A 17,814-nucleotide genomic window follows, 5' to 3' on the forward strand; every position below is an offset into this window, starting at 1 on the left:
GCACAAAAACAGAAATAAAGATCAATGGAACAGGACAGAAAGCCCAGAGATAAACCCACACACATATGGTAACCCTTATAAAGGAGGCAAGAATAGTGGAGAAAAGTGGAGAAAAAAAGGAAGCAAGAATAGTGGAGAAAAGACAGCCTCTTCAATAAGTGGTCCTGGGAAAACTGGACAGCTACATGTAAAAGAATGAAATTAGAACACTCCCTAACACCATACACAAAAATAAACTCAAAATGGATTAAAGACCTAAATGTAAGACCAGACACTATCAAACTCTTAGAGAAAAACACATGTAGAACACTCTATGACATAAATCACAGCAAGATCCTTTTTGACCCACTTCCTAGAGAAATGGAAATAAAAACAAAAATAAACAAATGGGACCTAATGAAACTAAAAAGCTTTTGCACAGCAAAGGAAACCATAAACAAGACGAACAGACAACTCTCAGAATGGGAGAAAATATTTGAAAATGAAGCAACTGACAAAGGATTAAACTCCAAAATATACAAGCAGCTCATGCAGCTCAATATCAAAAAAACAAACAACCCAATCCAAAGATGGGCAGAAGACCTAAGCAGACATTTCTCCAAAGAAGATATACAGATTGCCAATAAACACATGAAAGGATGCTCAACATCAGTAATCATTAGAGAAATGCAAATCAAAACTACAATGAGGTTATTACCTCACACCGGTCAGAATGGCCATCATCAAAAAATCTACAAACAATAAATGCTGGAGAGGGTGTGGAGAAAAGGGAACCCTCTTGCACTGTTGGTGGGAATATAAATTGATACAGCCACTATGGAGAACAGTATGGAGGTTCCTTAAAAAACTAAAAACAGAACTACCATACAACCCAGCAATCCCACTACTGGGCATATACCCTGAGAAAGCCATAATTCAAAAAGTCATGTACCACAATGTTCATTGCAGCCCTACTTACAATAGCCAGGACATGGAAGCAACCTAAATGTCCATCAACAGATGAATGGATAAAGAAGATGTGGCACAAATATACAATGGAATATTACTCAGCCATAAAAAGAAATGAAATTGAGTTATTTATAGTGAGGTGGATGGACCTACAGACTGTTCATACAGAGTGAAGTAAGTCAGAAAGAGAAAAACAAATACTGTATGCTAACAAATATATATATAGAATCTAAAAAAAATAAAAATAAATTGGTTCTGAAGAACCTTGGGGCAGGACAGGAATAAAGACGCAGACGTAGAGAATGGACTTGAGGACATGGGGATGGGGAAGGGTAAGCTGGGACGAAGTGAGAGAGTGGCATGGACATATATACACTGCCAAATGTAAAACAGATAGCTAGTGGGAAGCAGTCACATAGCACAGGGAGATCAGCTCAGTGCTTTGTGTTCACCTAGAGGGGTGGGATAGGGAGGGTGAGAGGGAGAGGAAAGAGGGAGGAGATATGGGGATATATGTACACATATAGCTGATTCATTTTGTTATACAGCAGAAACTAACACAGCATTGTAATGCAATTATACTCTAATAAAGATGTTAAGAAAACATTAAAAAATAAAATTAAAAGAAGGTAATGGCAATGTCTCACCAAATAGAAAATAAGCTAATAGAACTTACAAAAGAAGCAAATGGAAGTTCTGGGGTTGAAAAGTACAACTAAAATGAAAAATTTCCTAGAGGCTCAACAGTAAATAGGGACAGACAGAAGAATCAGTGAATATGATGATAACAGAGACTATGCAAGCTGAAGGACAGCAAAAAAAAGAATAAATAAAAATGAACAAAGGCTCAGAGAGCTATTTGACAAGATTAAGTGTACTGACATATGTATAATGGGGGATATCTGAGACAGAAAAGAACAGAAAAAAATAATGGCTGAAAACTTCCCAAATTTGATGAAAAACATTACCCTACACATCTGAGAATCCCAATGAACTCAATGATAAACAGATCTATGCCAACACATCATAATCATAATCAAAATCAAAATGCTGAAAGACGAAGAGAATATCCTGAAAGCAGCAAGAAAAAAACAAATCACATACAATGGAACACTAATAAGAAGATTTCTCACCAGAAACAATAAAGGCAGAATACAGTGAGTGGAAAGACATATTCAAAGTGCTGGAAAAAACTGTCAACCAAGAATTCAAAACCCAGCAAAACTATCTTTCGAAAAGATAATATAAAAACATTCCCAGATATACAAAAATTGAGAGAATTTGTTGGTGGCAGGCCCATCTTACAAAAAATACGAAAGGAAGTTCTTCAGGCTGAAAGCAAGTGACACCAAACAGCAATTCGAATTTACAGAACAAAACAAACAGTGCTAGTAAAGATAATTATGTTAGGCAATTACAGAAAGACAGGACACTTGCATATTTTCCTTTCTTCTAACAGATTTTAAAAGCAAGCTTACATAAAACAACACCTATATAATTGTATTACTGGCGCTATAACATATAGAAATGTAACATATTCAACTATAACATCAAAAGGAAGTACATGGGAGCAAACTTAGAGTACAGCAAGGAAATGACACTGGGTGATAACAAATCCACAGGAACAAATAAATAAGAAAAAGAATAAGAAATAAGAATAAATTCAAATATTAATGTAATAAGCTCTATAAATATAAATATTTGCTCTCTCTACTTCTCTGAGCTTCTTTAAAATACATAATATTATATAAATAATTATGACAATGTAACAATCTACTCTTGGGTTTGTAACATATAGGTGTATTATGTATTATAATAATTGCAAATACAAAGAAGAGGGAATAGATCTATATAGGAGAAACATCTCTGTATCACACTAGAATTTAGTTAGTATAAACTGGGAGTATATTCTGGTAAGATAAATTTTATAAGCCCTACAGCAACCACTAATAATATAACTTTAAAAATTAGCTAGGACTTCCCTGGTGGCGCAGTGGTTAAGAATCCAACTGCCAATGCAGGGGACATGGGTTCAAGCCCTGGTCCAGGAAGATACCACATGCCGCAGAGAAACTAAGCCCGTGTGCCACAACTAATGAGCCTGCGAGCCACAACTACTGAAGCCCACATGCCACAACTACTGAAGCCCGTGCACCTAGAGCCCATGCTCTGCAACAAGAGAAGCCACCGCAGTGAGAAGCCCACACACCACAACAAAGAGTAGTCCCTGCTTGCCGCAACTAGGGAAAGCCCACATGCAGCAACGAAAACCCAACACAGCCAAAAATAAAATAAATAAAAATAAATAATTCATTTTTTAAAAAGTAAAAATTAGCTAGAAAATTAAAGAAATTAAAATACTGGAAAATATTCACTTAATGCAATAAAAAGCAGTAAAGGATGAACAGAAGAGCCATAAGGCATATGGAAAAGAAAAAGTAAATCAGCAAGTATAAATCCAATGTTATCAATAATTACATTAAATGTGAATGGATTAAACAATCACATCAAAGGCAAAGATTGGGGCTTCCCTGGTGGTGCAGTGGTTGGGAATCTGCCTGCCAATGCAGGGGATGCGGGTTCATGCCCTGGTCCAGGAGGATCCCACATGCCGTGGAGCAGCTGGGCCCATGGGCCATGGCCACTGAGCCTGCGTATCCGGAGCCTGTGCTCCGCGACGGGAGAGGCCGCAGTGGTGAGAGGCCCGCGTACCGCAAAAAAAAAAAGGCAAAGACTGTCAGTCTGGAATTTAGAAATAAAAAGATACAATTATAAGCTATTTACAAGAGATACAGTGCAGCTTCAAAAACATAAATAGGTTGAAAGTAAAGGGATGAAAAAAGATACAACATTCAAGCAGCAACCATAAGAACTGGAAAGTCCACAGAGACATAAGACAAAATAGACCTTAAAACAAAAAAATATGTTGCTAGAATTAAAGAGGGACAACAGCAAAAAGGTCAATTCATCAGGAATATATAACAATTACAAACATAAATGCACTTAATATCAAAGTCTCAAAATATATGAAACAATTCTGACAGAAAAGGGAAAAACAGACAAACAATAATTGGAGACTTCAATACCCTACTTTCAAAAATGGAGAAAACTAGCAGAAGATCAACAAGGATCAGAAGACTTGAACACTAGAAACCCACTAGAACTAAGAGACATGTATAGAACACACCACCTAACAACAGCAGAATGCACATTCTTCTCAAGCACAAACCATACATTCTACCGGATAAACATGGTAGGACATAAAACATGCCTCAGTTAAATTTAAAAGCACAAAAATCCTATAAAGTATATTAGGAAATAGTTTAGATGAATTAAAACAAAAACACAACAAGCCAAAACTTAAGGCACACAGCTAAAGTAGTGTTTAGATCTATCAACGTAAATACCTACATTAAAAAGAAAAATCTCAAATCAATAACAGAACATTTAGGGAAACATAAACCAAAACTACAAGATACCACTTCACAGCCACCAGAACGGCTATAATCAAAAAGACAGAAAAACAAGTGTTGTTGAGGGTGTGGAGAAACTGGAACCCTCATAATGCTGGTGGGAATGTAATATGGTGCATATTCTTTGGAAAACAGGTTAGCAGTTATTCAAAATGTTAAACACTGTTACCATGAATGAGAAATTCCCACTCCTAGATATATACCAAAGAGAAATAAAAATAACAAATACACAAACCTGTACATGAATGTTCATAACAGCATTATTCCTAAGAGTCAAAAAGTGGAAAACAACCCAAGTGTCCATCAACTGATGAATAGGTAAACAATATGTGACATATCCATACTATGGCAATAAAAAGGAATGAGTACCGATATACACTATAACATGGATAAATCTTGAAAACGTACTCAGTAAAAGAAGCCAGCCACAAAAGATCTCATATTGTATGATTTCACTCACATGAAAATGTCCAGGATAGGCATCTCCAACCTCAGCTGACTTCTCAGAACTACTGCCAATCCATCTGCTTATCCTTGGTCAGCTCCATCCCCTATTCACTTCAACATAAATTCTAAGCCTTCACCAAGCCACTCTCCTCAAATCCCTTAACTCACCTCCACAACTCTCAACCTCTCTCAGCAGACAATCTTGCTTTCTACCTCAAAACTAATCTCTCAGTTTCCTCTCTGTAAACTTGTATCTGTTCTTATGCTCATTTAATTCCCTTTTCCCTTCAAGTCACAGAAAGGAATACAGAAACAAACTGACTCTAATATCAGACTCCTCCATGTAATTCAGTTCTAAACACTGTCATGAAGAATGCAATGAAAATCAAATGGTTCCTCTAACAAAAGATCTGAGGATCTATAAATACACCTAATCCAAAGTTAACATTATTGCAGGAGTTCAAAAGTAAAAAATTAGGCACAGCAAGATATTTTTAACAAGCTAGTCATAAGGACACTTAATATCTCCTTCTTTACATACCTGTTGAATGTTTGAAAGTCCCTGGCACAGTGTCAGGAGATACCCTCAACATTCTGAGATCTGAAGAGTGATACTCCAACTCTCTAGTTGGCTCATGAGGAACAGATGGAGGCAATACAGATGCAAAAGACTGATTAATGTCCATATTAGAAAGACATACCTATGAAAAGAGATAAAAAATGAAGAAAATAAGATTAATTTTAGACTTCATCTACTAAAAAATAACCTCATTTTTATGAAAATGAATGCTAAGCAATTATACCAGTTCCTCAAGATCATATTCTCAACCCTCCTGAATTCATATATAGATCATATCTTGTTTGGTTAATTCCAGGAAGGCTCTACAAATTATTTGAGGGTTTGGAAGTCTACCTGTATAGAATATTACAGATAGGAGACCTAGAAGTGTTCTATTACTCAGAAGTTTGCTACTTAACAATAGTATGATCTGAACTATGGTAATATTCTTGACAAGCTCAAGGACTTTTTTTTTAAGAAGGAGAGGTATGTTAGGGATAGGAAAGAGGAAAGGAGGGAAGAGAGAACAGAAATATTTTCAAGAAATCCACAAATGTTTAGAAGAAAAATAAACGCATCAAAGAACTGTATCTGTGATCAGTTACCAAAAATCATAAGTTCTCAAATTTTTTGAAACAAAAGTAGTGGGAAATATAAACTGATGAAGTAAAGGTTAAATGCTGAAAAAGAAGTTCCTGAAGTTTCATGACATTCCAGCAAGTCCTTGTTAAAAAAGAAATCAGAGGGGACTTCCCTGGCGGCCCAGTGGTTAAGACTTCGCCTTCCAATGCAGGGGGTGTGGGCTCGATCCCTGGTTGGGGAGCTAAGATCCCACATGCCTCATAGCCAAAAAAACAAAACATAAAACAGAAGCAATATTGTAACAAATTCAACAGACTTTAAAAATGGTCCATATCAAAAAAAATCTTGAAAAAAAATTAGAAACTATTAGTACTGATGTTGGTACATAAAACATTACACAACTTTTCACCAAATTCACAGTATACTCTCATATAAAAACAACATACCACTTTTATTTTCCTAAAAAGTTATTCCAGTGCTGCACTCTCAGGAGGGAGTCTAAAAATGTACATAAGCATGAATTTTTCTATCCTCTTTTATGAAAGATTTTTCAGTGTGTAGTAACAAACATTCTTAAGAAGCTGGCAGAATATGGAAATAAATAATTCTACTTCTACTGCCCATATAGTTTCTCTAGACCCATGGTTCTCAAATGGGGAAGATTTTGCACTCCCCCACCTCCCCCCACCAAGGAACATGTGGCAATACCTGAAGACATTTTTCGCTGTCATAACTTTAGTGGGGGTAATGTTACTGACATCTAGTAAGTAGAGGCCAGGGATGTTGCTAAACATCCTGAAATACACAGAACAGCCCCCCACAACAAAGAATTATCCAATCCCAAAGCAATAGTGTAGAGGAACCCTGCTCTAAACATAGCACAAAGTTCTTAGTTTTCAATTATCCTCCTGCCAAAGGAGACATGCAGCTCATTAACAGCATGGGTTTGAACTGCACTCGTTCACTTATACGTGGATTTTTTTTTTCAATAGTAAATACTACAGTACTACACACGATCCAAGATTGGTTGAATCTGTGGATGTGGAAGAACCATGAATATGGTGGAATCGGGGATACAGGGGGCCAACTGTGGATCTTCAACTTCGCAGAGGGTCAGTGCCCCTAATTCCCACATTGTTCACAGTCAACTGTATATATCACATATATGATAGATAAATACTTGTGTGTGCTCATGCATGCACTGTGTTTAATAGAAGTTTTCCCCTAAAGCTTCCAAACATAGGGAAAAAAATTTCTATTCCAATCTTGACTTTGATAACATTTCAAAGCTTCGAAATATATAGATTATTCGAGCAGTTAATAAAAAAGAAAATACAGAATGAAAAAGATGAGATATATTTATTTAAGAGATCAACAGACGTTTATCACTAAAAATTAAAGGAGTCAGGAGGGGAAAAAAATCAAGATTTATCTCCTAGTTTTTATCAATAATGAAGACAAAATCAAAGACAATGAAGAAACCAAGGAATGCTAACACCTCTATAAGAACTGAGAAAATCTGTAAGTCACTCTGATTTTAGGGAAAAAATGAATTATTCTGATCTAAGCAAGGTGAATTTGAGATGTTGGGACTATTCACAGGAAAATTTCATGCAAGATAGAATATGGGTCTACCTAGGAGAAATAATACTAGGGTCTTAAAATAGAGATGATAACCATCCACACAGAGAAAAGCATTTAAACCTTGAGAGGAAACAAATTCTTTGGGATGGAGGGGGGACCAACAAAACAAACACGAAAGAAATCTAAGGAGTCAACCTTAAATAATATTTAAGAGTTATGTGGCCAAAATAAGGGATACTAAAACAGTATTTTATTATAGAGGTTAAAAGAATGTAATATGCTGCTGCCAGGAACAAGGAGAGAGAAGGAACAGAATAACGCATTAGAGTAGGAAGTCCTGGTAAGAGTCTAATGGTCTAGTTTCAGTAAAGGGAACTAACAGCCAGGCACTAACCATGTAAGTGCTACATACCTTACACCCCATTTAACATAACAACATTTGAGGTTGATTATTATTGTTCCTATTCTTTATGTAGACAAGGAAGGAGAGTGATCCTCCAAAATCATTTGCCCAAGGCACAAGGCTAATAAAGTAATTGAACAGGGTTTTGACTCCAATTCTCCAGTCTCTTCATAGCCCTAACCTACATCATACATAAGTGGATACCCAAATAATCATTTAGAGAATGATGGATACGTATCAAAGTGAGGCAAACAAGTATGAATGCCTCTTTTGAGACACAGATGAGAATAAGGAAGAAACCAAAGAGTAGGCAAACCCCCTGAGAGCAAGCTGGGCCACACAGGAAGATTACCATCATGTCTGGCTCATTGTTTCCCTCATATTAGCATTACGTAACTCCCAGACCATAGAAGAGAGCTAAGAGTGAAAGACAATATAGAGAACAGCATCCTCCCTGGACTAAAAACCTACAGTTAAGGGCAAATAAAATTTGAAATTGTGTCACAGTTAATCTCAGCGCATCACTGTTAACTGAATATACATCTTCATGTCTGTAAATATATTTTATCTACATGAAAAGTGGACATAAATTACAAAAGTAGCACTATCAAAAAAATTAGCAACTCTCAGTTTAAATATAATTAACACTGCTGTATGTTATATATGAAAGTTGTTAAAAGTAAATCCTAAGAGTTTTCATCACCAGGAGAAAATATTTTTTCTATTTCTTTAATTTTGTATCCATATGAGACGATGGATGTTCACTAACTTTATTGTGGTCATCATTTCATGATGTATGTAAGTCAAGTCATTACGCTGCAACCCTTAGACTTATACTGTGTTGTATGTCAATTATACCTCAATAAAACTGGAAGAAAAAGGCAAAAAGAAACTCTAAGTTTAAAATTGATATTTTGTTTCTCATTCTTATTAAAACTAACTTTGACCTTCACTCTTGCCAAAATGATGCAAAATCTTGGCTTTGGTTTCACTGAAGAACAGTTTATGGTATAGTGGTTAAGTATATTGACAAGGTTAGTTTCAAATACTAGTTCCCCTACTTGCAAGTTCCTTAACCCTCTAAATATCAATTGTAAAATGGGGATGATAATAATCCCCGACAATCCTCCCTGATAGGATTGACCAAAGGCCTAATGAATTGAGGCATGTAAGTAAATCTCTTAGCATATTATTTGAGCACAGTGTGTTACCTATCATTTTCATCCCCATTGTTATTAAATTGAAAATTAGAATAAAACAATGTCTAGAATGTTGAAGAAAATTAAACTAACCTAACAGTTCTCTATATTAAAATTTTTAAATAAATTGTAAATAAAAGGAAAAATTCATCACAATATCTTTGTTCAGTTTCTCTTTTCAACTACCTGAACCTAAAGGTCAAAATATAATTGCAGGGACTTCCCTTGTGGTCCAGCGGTTGAAACTCTGCACTCTCAATACAGGGGCCCAGGGTTCGATCCCTGGTCAGAGAACTAGATCCCACATGCTGCAACTAAGACCCGGCGTAGTGAAATAAATAAATATTTTAAAATATAATTGCAACTCAAACTAGCAGCTTTCCAATGACATACTAATCTTATACATGGGAAAACTGGAAAAGGAAAGTAACATTAAGTATACCACATATATGACCTAACTGTCTTTAATGACTAACAGAATGTAAGGATATATTATCAGGAAGTGGGACCCAGATTGGAGCTGACAGTATCAGACAAAACCGGATGAGCAATGGGACCAGAGAAATATTAAAGCCAAAAGATCCAAGAATCCAGGTAAATGAAGCCTTGTATATAGAAGAAAATTGTGACTTCAAGATACCTCTGAAGTTAAAATCTTTCAGGGGTTTCTAAACAAATACTTGAATATGTCAGGGTCTATATACCAAGGCCTGTACATTGAAGGCCAGAGGGGGAAAAAAGCACAACTGAATATCTCCATGAATGAGTCTAATCTTAACACCATTCCAAAGGTTCTTGCTGGCACAATTTGGAAGAGTTAAGATGCCTCAAGATGAAAGGCCTGCAAGCTCCAAAGGATGGCCTTTTCCAAAACACCACAGAAGTCACTAAATCTCATGGTCTACAAAGCACAAATATTTCTTTTACGCCAACCTCTAACAAATTAATGCAGCATATTCCTGGATATCAGATGAAAACCAGATTACACATCACAATTTGGTATTAGAGGATATAAATGGCCCTATACTTTCATCCCCATTTTTCAACTAAAGTATTTCTTTCCCTACCGCATAAGAAATGTCAAACAGAAAAACTTACAGGCTCTTCAAAACTGCTCTCTTCCTTAGATGGTAGCTGTACAGTAGACTGCCAGTGCAGGGAGCTGTCACAAATCTCTAGATCATCAAGCAAATTTCCTAAACCTGCTAGCTTAATGCACTCACCAGTCAAGTCACCTTGGTCACATATCTGGGAAACAGTAAAGAGTAGAAGTAAAAACAAATAACAATACCATTTTCTGAAACAATACTGGAAAAGACCATGTCTCTCCCCAACAATCATTTTATTGTCTCACCTCTCTTTGTAGTTCAACAACTCTTTTCCTGCATACATCATTTTCATCTAGGCTACAGCATTCAGTATCATCCAGAGTACAGATGTCAGATTCAGCCTTCCCCTGCAGGCCCTCTACAAAATAGGAGTCATTTTGCGTAATTGTATAGACAGTAAAACTGGACTTGGCTCCCACAGGCCGAGGAATTTCACCTTGGTCTATATCAGCTTTCAGCAATGTCTCTTGGCCAACTGCAATTAATGATGCATCACTGATCACTGGCAAAGCACCTTGTGACTTTGCATTACATGCCACCAAGTTTGCTGAAAAGCTGCTCCCTACAGCTGCAGATGGATCTTCAATGACGTTACTAGAGTTTCCATTCTTACCCAAAATACAGTTTGAGGAATCTGCAACTTCTTCAAAGGTGTGCTGCTTTAAATCTTGTAAAACCAAAGAATCTGAAGTCCATACTTTCATTGGATAAATAATGTTTGAAGATCCTAACTTCTCTGCAAGGTCAAGAGCAGAAACAGACTTTATCTTCCCAATGGGAAGAAATGGTTCACTGTCTGTATCATACTGAAATAAAGCTGACTGTGTCTTGCCAAGACCAACAGCCTGTCTGAGAGATTTTTCACTTAAAGAAGATGACGACTTAAGCTCTGGACTAAGAGAAAGTGGCTTAATGAATATTTCCTGAGGAGCACTGGGGAGTGATTTTATATTAGGATGCCAGTACAGGGAGCTATCACCATCATCTTTTTTATACAACAATGGTTTTGAAGCTGCTGATTCAAACACCCCAGGAGTAGATTGATAGCGTGGGTGATTAAGTTTATCAAAGAAAAAGTTTTCATCATAATTTAATAGGGAAAGATCTGGATTTTTTGGTTCATTTTCTTGGCTGTCATTTGTTAAAGATTTATTGATGTCAGTTTGGATTTCATTTACTGTACTCTCTTTCTCAGAAGGTTCAATAGAGGCAATAACTGCCTGAAAGGCTACATTTTCAGTAGCATCAACATTTTTCCCACCAAAAGCAGAAGGTGGCTTTTGGTTTCTTTCTTCTTGAAAACACAGCTGTTCTGATGTCTCATCTGAGTTGGATTTAATAGTCTGAAGAGGACCACCAAAAACCTCCATCTTAGAGGTATCATGCCCCGTGGAGAGTATATGTGCTTCTGACACTTCTACAGAATTATCAGTAACTACAACATTCTCAATATATTGTATTTCTGAAGATCTGGGATGCACCTCTGAAAATACTAAAGTATTTCTATTCTCCTTTAGTTCAAAACATTGAGATAATTCTTTCCCCAGATCTTCTTCAATTCCTTTATAACCCTCCAAAGAATCCATCTTTTGTTTCATCTCATTCTCAGCAGGAGCCCTTAAATAAACACTCTCAAAATAATGACTATCAGCTGTCAAGGGAACCTCTCTTCCTCCTCTTTCCAACAAACAATGCAAAAAATGTGGCATTTTACTATAAAAGCGAGGAGCAACTTCATGTGGAAAAGAAACACAGTCCTTACTGATTAGACATATTTCTGGATGGTGTGAAGCTCCCTGTTTGCTCCATGGCATATCTGAAAAAGAGGCACTAAAATTGTCACTTTCCTTATGAATTTTATTTTTATCAATTGTGTCAGATGAATCTGAATAAGAATCACGGTCCTTACTGGTTAAATATTTTTCTAACTGTTGTAAAGCTTCCTGTTTCCCATATTGCACATATGAACAAGAAGCATCAAAACTGTCACTTCCTTTAGGAGTTATGTATTCATCACTTGTATCAGATGCAGTTGAAAAAGAAACTTGATCTTTATCAGCTAAATTGGTTTCTGGCTCCTGTATAACTTCTTGTGTCTTCCATGACATATATGAATAAAGAGCATCATAACTATCAGAGTCTTTGGGGGTTTTCAGATCCTCAAGTGTATCACGTGAAACAATCTCTTCTTTAGTCCCTTGTTCAAGAGTTAATAAAGAGCGCTGAGAGTCAATAGCTGTACTACCTATAAGTGGGTGCTGAGATACACTAAAGCAATTGTTAACTAAGTTTGAAGCTACTTCTGAGGCTGCCTGGAATAAAGCTTCACTAACTTCCGATGGTCGAGAAAACCATTCAGTGTCTTCAGACTTACCAGGAATTCCCCTGAAAATATACAGTTAAAAATAAATAAATAACACATTAAAAACATTTATATTTTAAAATACTAACATGAAAAAATACAAAACTGATATGTCACTGAAATCAAGGTTATTTGAAAATATATTGAAAAACAAAGTCCTAATTTCAAATTCCTTTAGGGTGGCTAATGATTGAACAAAGCAAATTTTTTTAAAACATGAGGTGAACTACCATCCTATGACCCTGATATTTTCTCAGGCTTCCCTCAAAACAACATTGCCCCAAAAAGTGATTCTTTAAATGAAAATATCAAACTTTACTATTTAAAATGTGTAGTTTATCACCTACCATAATTTAATATTCATTTAACCTGCATTAATTCTTCTACTACTCATTTATTATGCTCTTGAAAACCAATTAAGTGAGCTACTCCCCAAACAAAACAGTAACCCAATCATTGGTTGACTATTGTGAACACTTTTCACAAAAGTAATTTTAAAGTAATACATAGCACAGGGCAGAGGTTTTTACTCTGTAAACATTTATACTTTTTAATTTAAGGCTTCTTTTTTATTTCTAAAAGAAGAAAACATATTCTTGGATAATTCCAAATATGCTTTGGAGAATTCCAGACTTGTCTCTCATTATGACTAAAGGGCATTAATTTGGAGTAACTGTTAATTTCGATGTGTTTATTAGAAAAATCATGTTAGTTCATATTCGCACCTCCTACGAAGGAGAGAGAGCTAGATTCATTCAATATTGGCTGACAAAAATGACAGTGCCAAACAAGCTAGTGACCATGAAATGAATGCTTTTTACAGAATGGGTGTGGGCTGATGAGCAGCAAAAGGGAAGATTTAGAAGGAAGAAAATTAGTGTGCCTTCTAAATTAAAATATGCCTAATATACTAGAATACATTAGAAATTATTTTTAAAGAAACTGAAGTCCCCTGGCTCATTTTTACACATATTACTATGCCAAATCAACATGTATCATGCCTTAATTTAGGGCCTTGTTATCTTCAGAGTGTGTACTGAGAATATCTAGCTCCCAACCCAAAGTCTCACCTGAAGTCATTAATATTAGTAACAACTTAGAAGAAAAGAAAGAGTAGAAAGGTTACATGCAAAAAGAAAAATAAATCATCCTACCTCACAGGAGCAAAATCTAGTTCACTTTGGTGAAACAAGGAATCAGGCCCAAACTCTTGATCTTTTGTCAAACATGTCAGCAAAGGCAAATCAGGAGAAGCGAAATTGTCTTGTATGACTGCAAAGTTTCAAATATAAAGATGTTGGGAATGCTGAAAATTAATTGTTTAGCTTATATAGTATTTTAAAGAACCTAAATATGATGCCATCTGGAAGTTTCTACAAGCATTAGTATGATAATATAACAGCAGCAGCAGCAAATACCATTTATTAATAGCCTGACAAGATCCAGGCACTTAACATACAATATTTTATTTAATCCTCATAACAACCTTGAAGTATAGGTATTTTTATACCCATCTTATAGATGAGGAAACATGATCATAAATCTTAAAAATACTAAGTAATTTGTCCACATTCAAATAGATTAAGTACCAGAGTGCAATCTGAATCTAAACACGCTACTTTTTAGCAAGTGCTCCTAACCATTATGAGTGTTTCTTCCTATCTTACATCAAAGTGTGGTCCACAGGCTCCCAGGCATCCCTAAGACACTCTCAGAAGATGCCTGGGGTCAAAATTATATTCAAAGTAATATTAACATATCATGTGCCTTATTCACTCTCACTCTCTCATAAGGATACGCTGGAATTTTCCAGAAGCTACATTACCTATGATAAAGCAACATCCTGAATGCAGAAGCAGATTATCAGAACCCACCTGTCTTCTATTAAGTCCGACATTACAGTTTTTTCTTTTTTAAGTAAAACAACGCTAGTCTTCTAAACATTTTTGGTTTGGAAAATAGTTATTTTTCTTAAAAACTAGATAATTTATGTTAACATGCAATGGAGTTGTTACTTTTTAATGAGTTGATAAATATTTTTTAAATTTCTCAGTTTTAATAATTTCTAATATGGGAAAATATCAATAATCCACATCAACAAAAGTTCTCAGTAACTTTAAAGTGTGTCAAGGAAATTCTGTGAACAAGAAGTTTGAGAACTGCTAATATAAAGGAAAAAAAGTTCTTCTGAATTCCTGAATGCCACCTTAAATAAGGTTTATTATAATGTCCTTAAATATGTACAACTAGGTATAAACTCCTTATTCCTTATAGTATTTCTACAACTATAAAACAAAAAATTAAATATTAATAGAAACAAAACTATAAAACCAACAGCATTCTATTTCATATTAATTTAAATAGATTGGTGATGTTTTGCTAAAACTGAATTGTTCTTTCAATATGAAGGCAATACTGTTGCTACAGTATACTTTCTTGATTTCAGAATGCCTATAATAATACTGCATACCTTCCCTATCATAACTGTCACACTCTTGTTTTAATCTTTGGTCTGTCTGCTTCCCACCTAGATTATCAACTCCGTGTCTGCATTATTCACAGCTGTACCCTCAGTGCCTAGCAAAGTACCAGCTACATTTAGTAGGCACTCAAAATACAATTATTTATTTACTGAATGGATTAATTAAAAATAAGAAACTGAAAGATAACGATAACCTTTACCACCAAGGACTAATCGGTATGGTTCCTCTTTGGCTACAGACTCAGTCTTAAACCTTCATAACGGAAATCTTTACCCCTCTAAGAATCATGAAGATTTTTTAACAAAGACCCCACATTTCCTCACATTTTGGCAATTACTGATGGCCTGGATCACTCTTTTTTGAGATACCTAACTGTTCTGGCACCAGTCATCATCATGACATTTGCCATTGGTGAGGTACACCCTACAATGACTGGATTCAAGCATAACAAAAAAGCAATGATGAAATTTCCTCTGGCCATCAGATCCTGGGATCTAATAATTAAAATGTTCTACTTTATCTATAGTAAATGAGAAGCTGGAGTTATAAAACTTTACATTAGAAAATACGTTAGAAGCCATGTAGCACAATCTCCAACCCAATGCTGAAACTATCCTATTAGAGAACTCTGCTTGACATTTTGCTATGACATAATGCTCATTTTTGTTATACAGCCTTTCCAGTATTAAATGGCTCTATTAGAAAGTTCTTTCTTGTATCAAGTTGAAAACAGCCTCCCTATAAGCTACGTAGTCTCATTTTAACCTCTAGAATAGGAATCAGCAAACATTTTCTATAAAAGGTCAGCTAGTACATATTTTATGCTTTGTTGATCACACATGGTATCTCTATCCTATATACTTTTTTGTTTTTACAATCCTTTAAAAATGCTAAAACCTTTTCTAGCTCACAAAATCAGGTCTTAGACTATGGCTAGTAGTTTGCAGACTCCTGCTCTAAACCACTATCCAACTCATCCCATGGTACTATTATTTTCCTTTTACTGTATTGTCTTCCCAAAAGAAGAAGTAGCTTTCATCTATATATCCCTAGCATCCAACACACAGTAGGCACTTAGATATTTGTTAAATAAATGAATAAATGAAAAATACATTGCTTCCTCTTTAGCATGACAGCCCTTCAAATACCTGATCATAGCAAAGTCTTCCCTTTCATCTACTATCATAGTAATCTCCTCCCACAAGGGAACTCTAATGTTAACATCTTTCTTAAAATATAAAACTAAAATTGACTTTGATGATCTACATCACTGAATATACTGGCACTAGTATTTTTACTTGGATAGTATTTGCTTGTATTTGAAAGGAACTTGTTGAATTAATTCCTAACTCTTGCTCCTCTACAAAACTCTGATAAGACAACTCCATGGTTGAATCCCACTCCCTTGACAAAAGTTAATTGTAAAATATGTGGTTGTGGCACTTTCTTCAATTTTTGAAAATAAAAATCTGAAGAAAACGGAAGGAAAAACCAAAGAATATTTGTCTGATATGATTTAGGAATGAAAAAACTGAAATTACCATATTGGCTAAGCATTCTTATATATGTGCAAAAATCCAAAGTAGTGATAATACAATTCTACCTCCTACCTTGATGATTTGAAAAGTACTTAAAGTTCATCTTTTGTAAAGAGCTAATAAATCAGTTCCACATTATACAGAGGAAAGCAGGAAGCTCTACCTCAGACAAGTCATTTAACCTCTTTATCTCAATGTCTGGGTCTGAAAACTTAGGATAATAATATATGTCTTACCTAATTTTAAGAATCTAATGAGCTTAAGCATGAACATTTGTTTTTTGTTTGTTTTTTATATATCATGGAGCCTACACTGCTGAGAGAAGTAGTCAAAGGATAAATATATGGTTTACCCCAAGAAAAGCTCCACAAATTCAGGACTAAGGAGGCATACCCACTAGAGGAAGTTACCACCTTTTTCCCTTCTGAGAGCAACAGGGGGAGATAAAATGAGGAGCAACTGCACATTTAAATATAAATAGGCCAGCTGGCCGGTGTGGAAAACGAGAAATAAGCTACTACCTTTGAGTACAGTTCTACAGAGCTCCTCAGCTCAAGAAAGGATTTAGACGCAAGATTTGCACTCCCCCATAAGTATTTTACAAATGTGAGGTATTACTACTAGTTAAAAATAAAGAGGCATTACCTAGCAATGGAGAACATAAGAGATCGCTGTTCGACTCCTTTACTTGATTATTTGATTGGGTCAATATACCTTCCTCCAGAGAGGGGAAGTCTGTCACTTCAGTCCCTTTCTCTCTCACATTAAACCTGGTCTGGGTTGTATCCAAGGTGTGGGAAGAGTCCATTTCTTGAGGAAGATAATGCCAAGATTCTGTTCTCTAAAACAATAATTTTGAAGGAAAATATGCTAAATCATTAACTGAGTTACCATACATATTAACATTTAGATTAAAACGTCCATTCACGTAGGATACAGCTTCCTATTTCACAACATTCTCATCAAAATTTGTAAAAAGTAAAGCTGTTCTGTGTTTTTCACAATATTAATAACATTTTTGATCTTTTCCCATTATTACCCATCTTTCAACATGTTGAATCATTGGCATTTCTGCTATTCTTTAATAGTTACTTCTCATCATTAAAACAATAAATTTGGTTCTTCAT

The 17,814-nt window shown here is 35.4% G+C and overlaps 1 protein-coding gene across 1 annotated transcript in view; it reads right to left on the bottom strand.

The window, feature by feature from the left end:
* The window catches only part of ALMS1 (ALMS1 centrosome and basal body associated protein), a 217,548-nt gene that overhangs the window by 170,379 nt on the left and 29,355 nt on the right, over positions 1-17,814 (bottom strand). Inside the window, exons 3-7 of the mRNA XM_024763994.1 lie at positions 17,333-17,528; positions 13,821-13,938; positions 10,550-12,689; positions 10,294-10,443; positions 5,410-5,569 (exon numbers count right to left, since the gene is read on the bottom strand). Of these exons, the coding sequence (XP_024619762.1) occupies positions 5,410-5,569; positions 10,294-10,443; positions 10,550-12,689; positions 13,821-13,938; positions 17,333-17,528 (2,764 nt within the window). The remainder of the gene's footprint in view (positions 1-5,409; positions 5,570-10,293; positions 10,444-10,549; positions 12,690-13,820; positions 13,939-17,332; positions 17,529-17,814) is intronic.

Source organism: Neophocaena asiaeorientalis, unplaced genomic scaffold, assembly GCF_003031525.2.
Source record: "Neophocaena asiaeorientalis asiaeorientalis breed wild unplaced genomic scaffold, Neophocaena_asiaeorientalis_V1.1 scaffold337, whole genome shotgun sequence".
Lineage (NCBI taxonomy): Eukaryota > Metazoa > Chordata > Mammalia > Artiodactyla > Phocoenidae > Neophocaena > Neophocaena asiaeorientalis.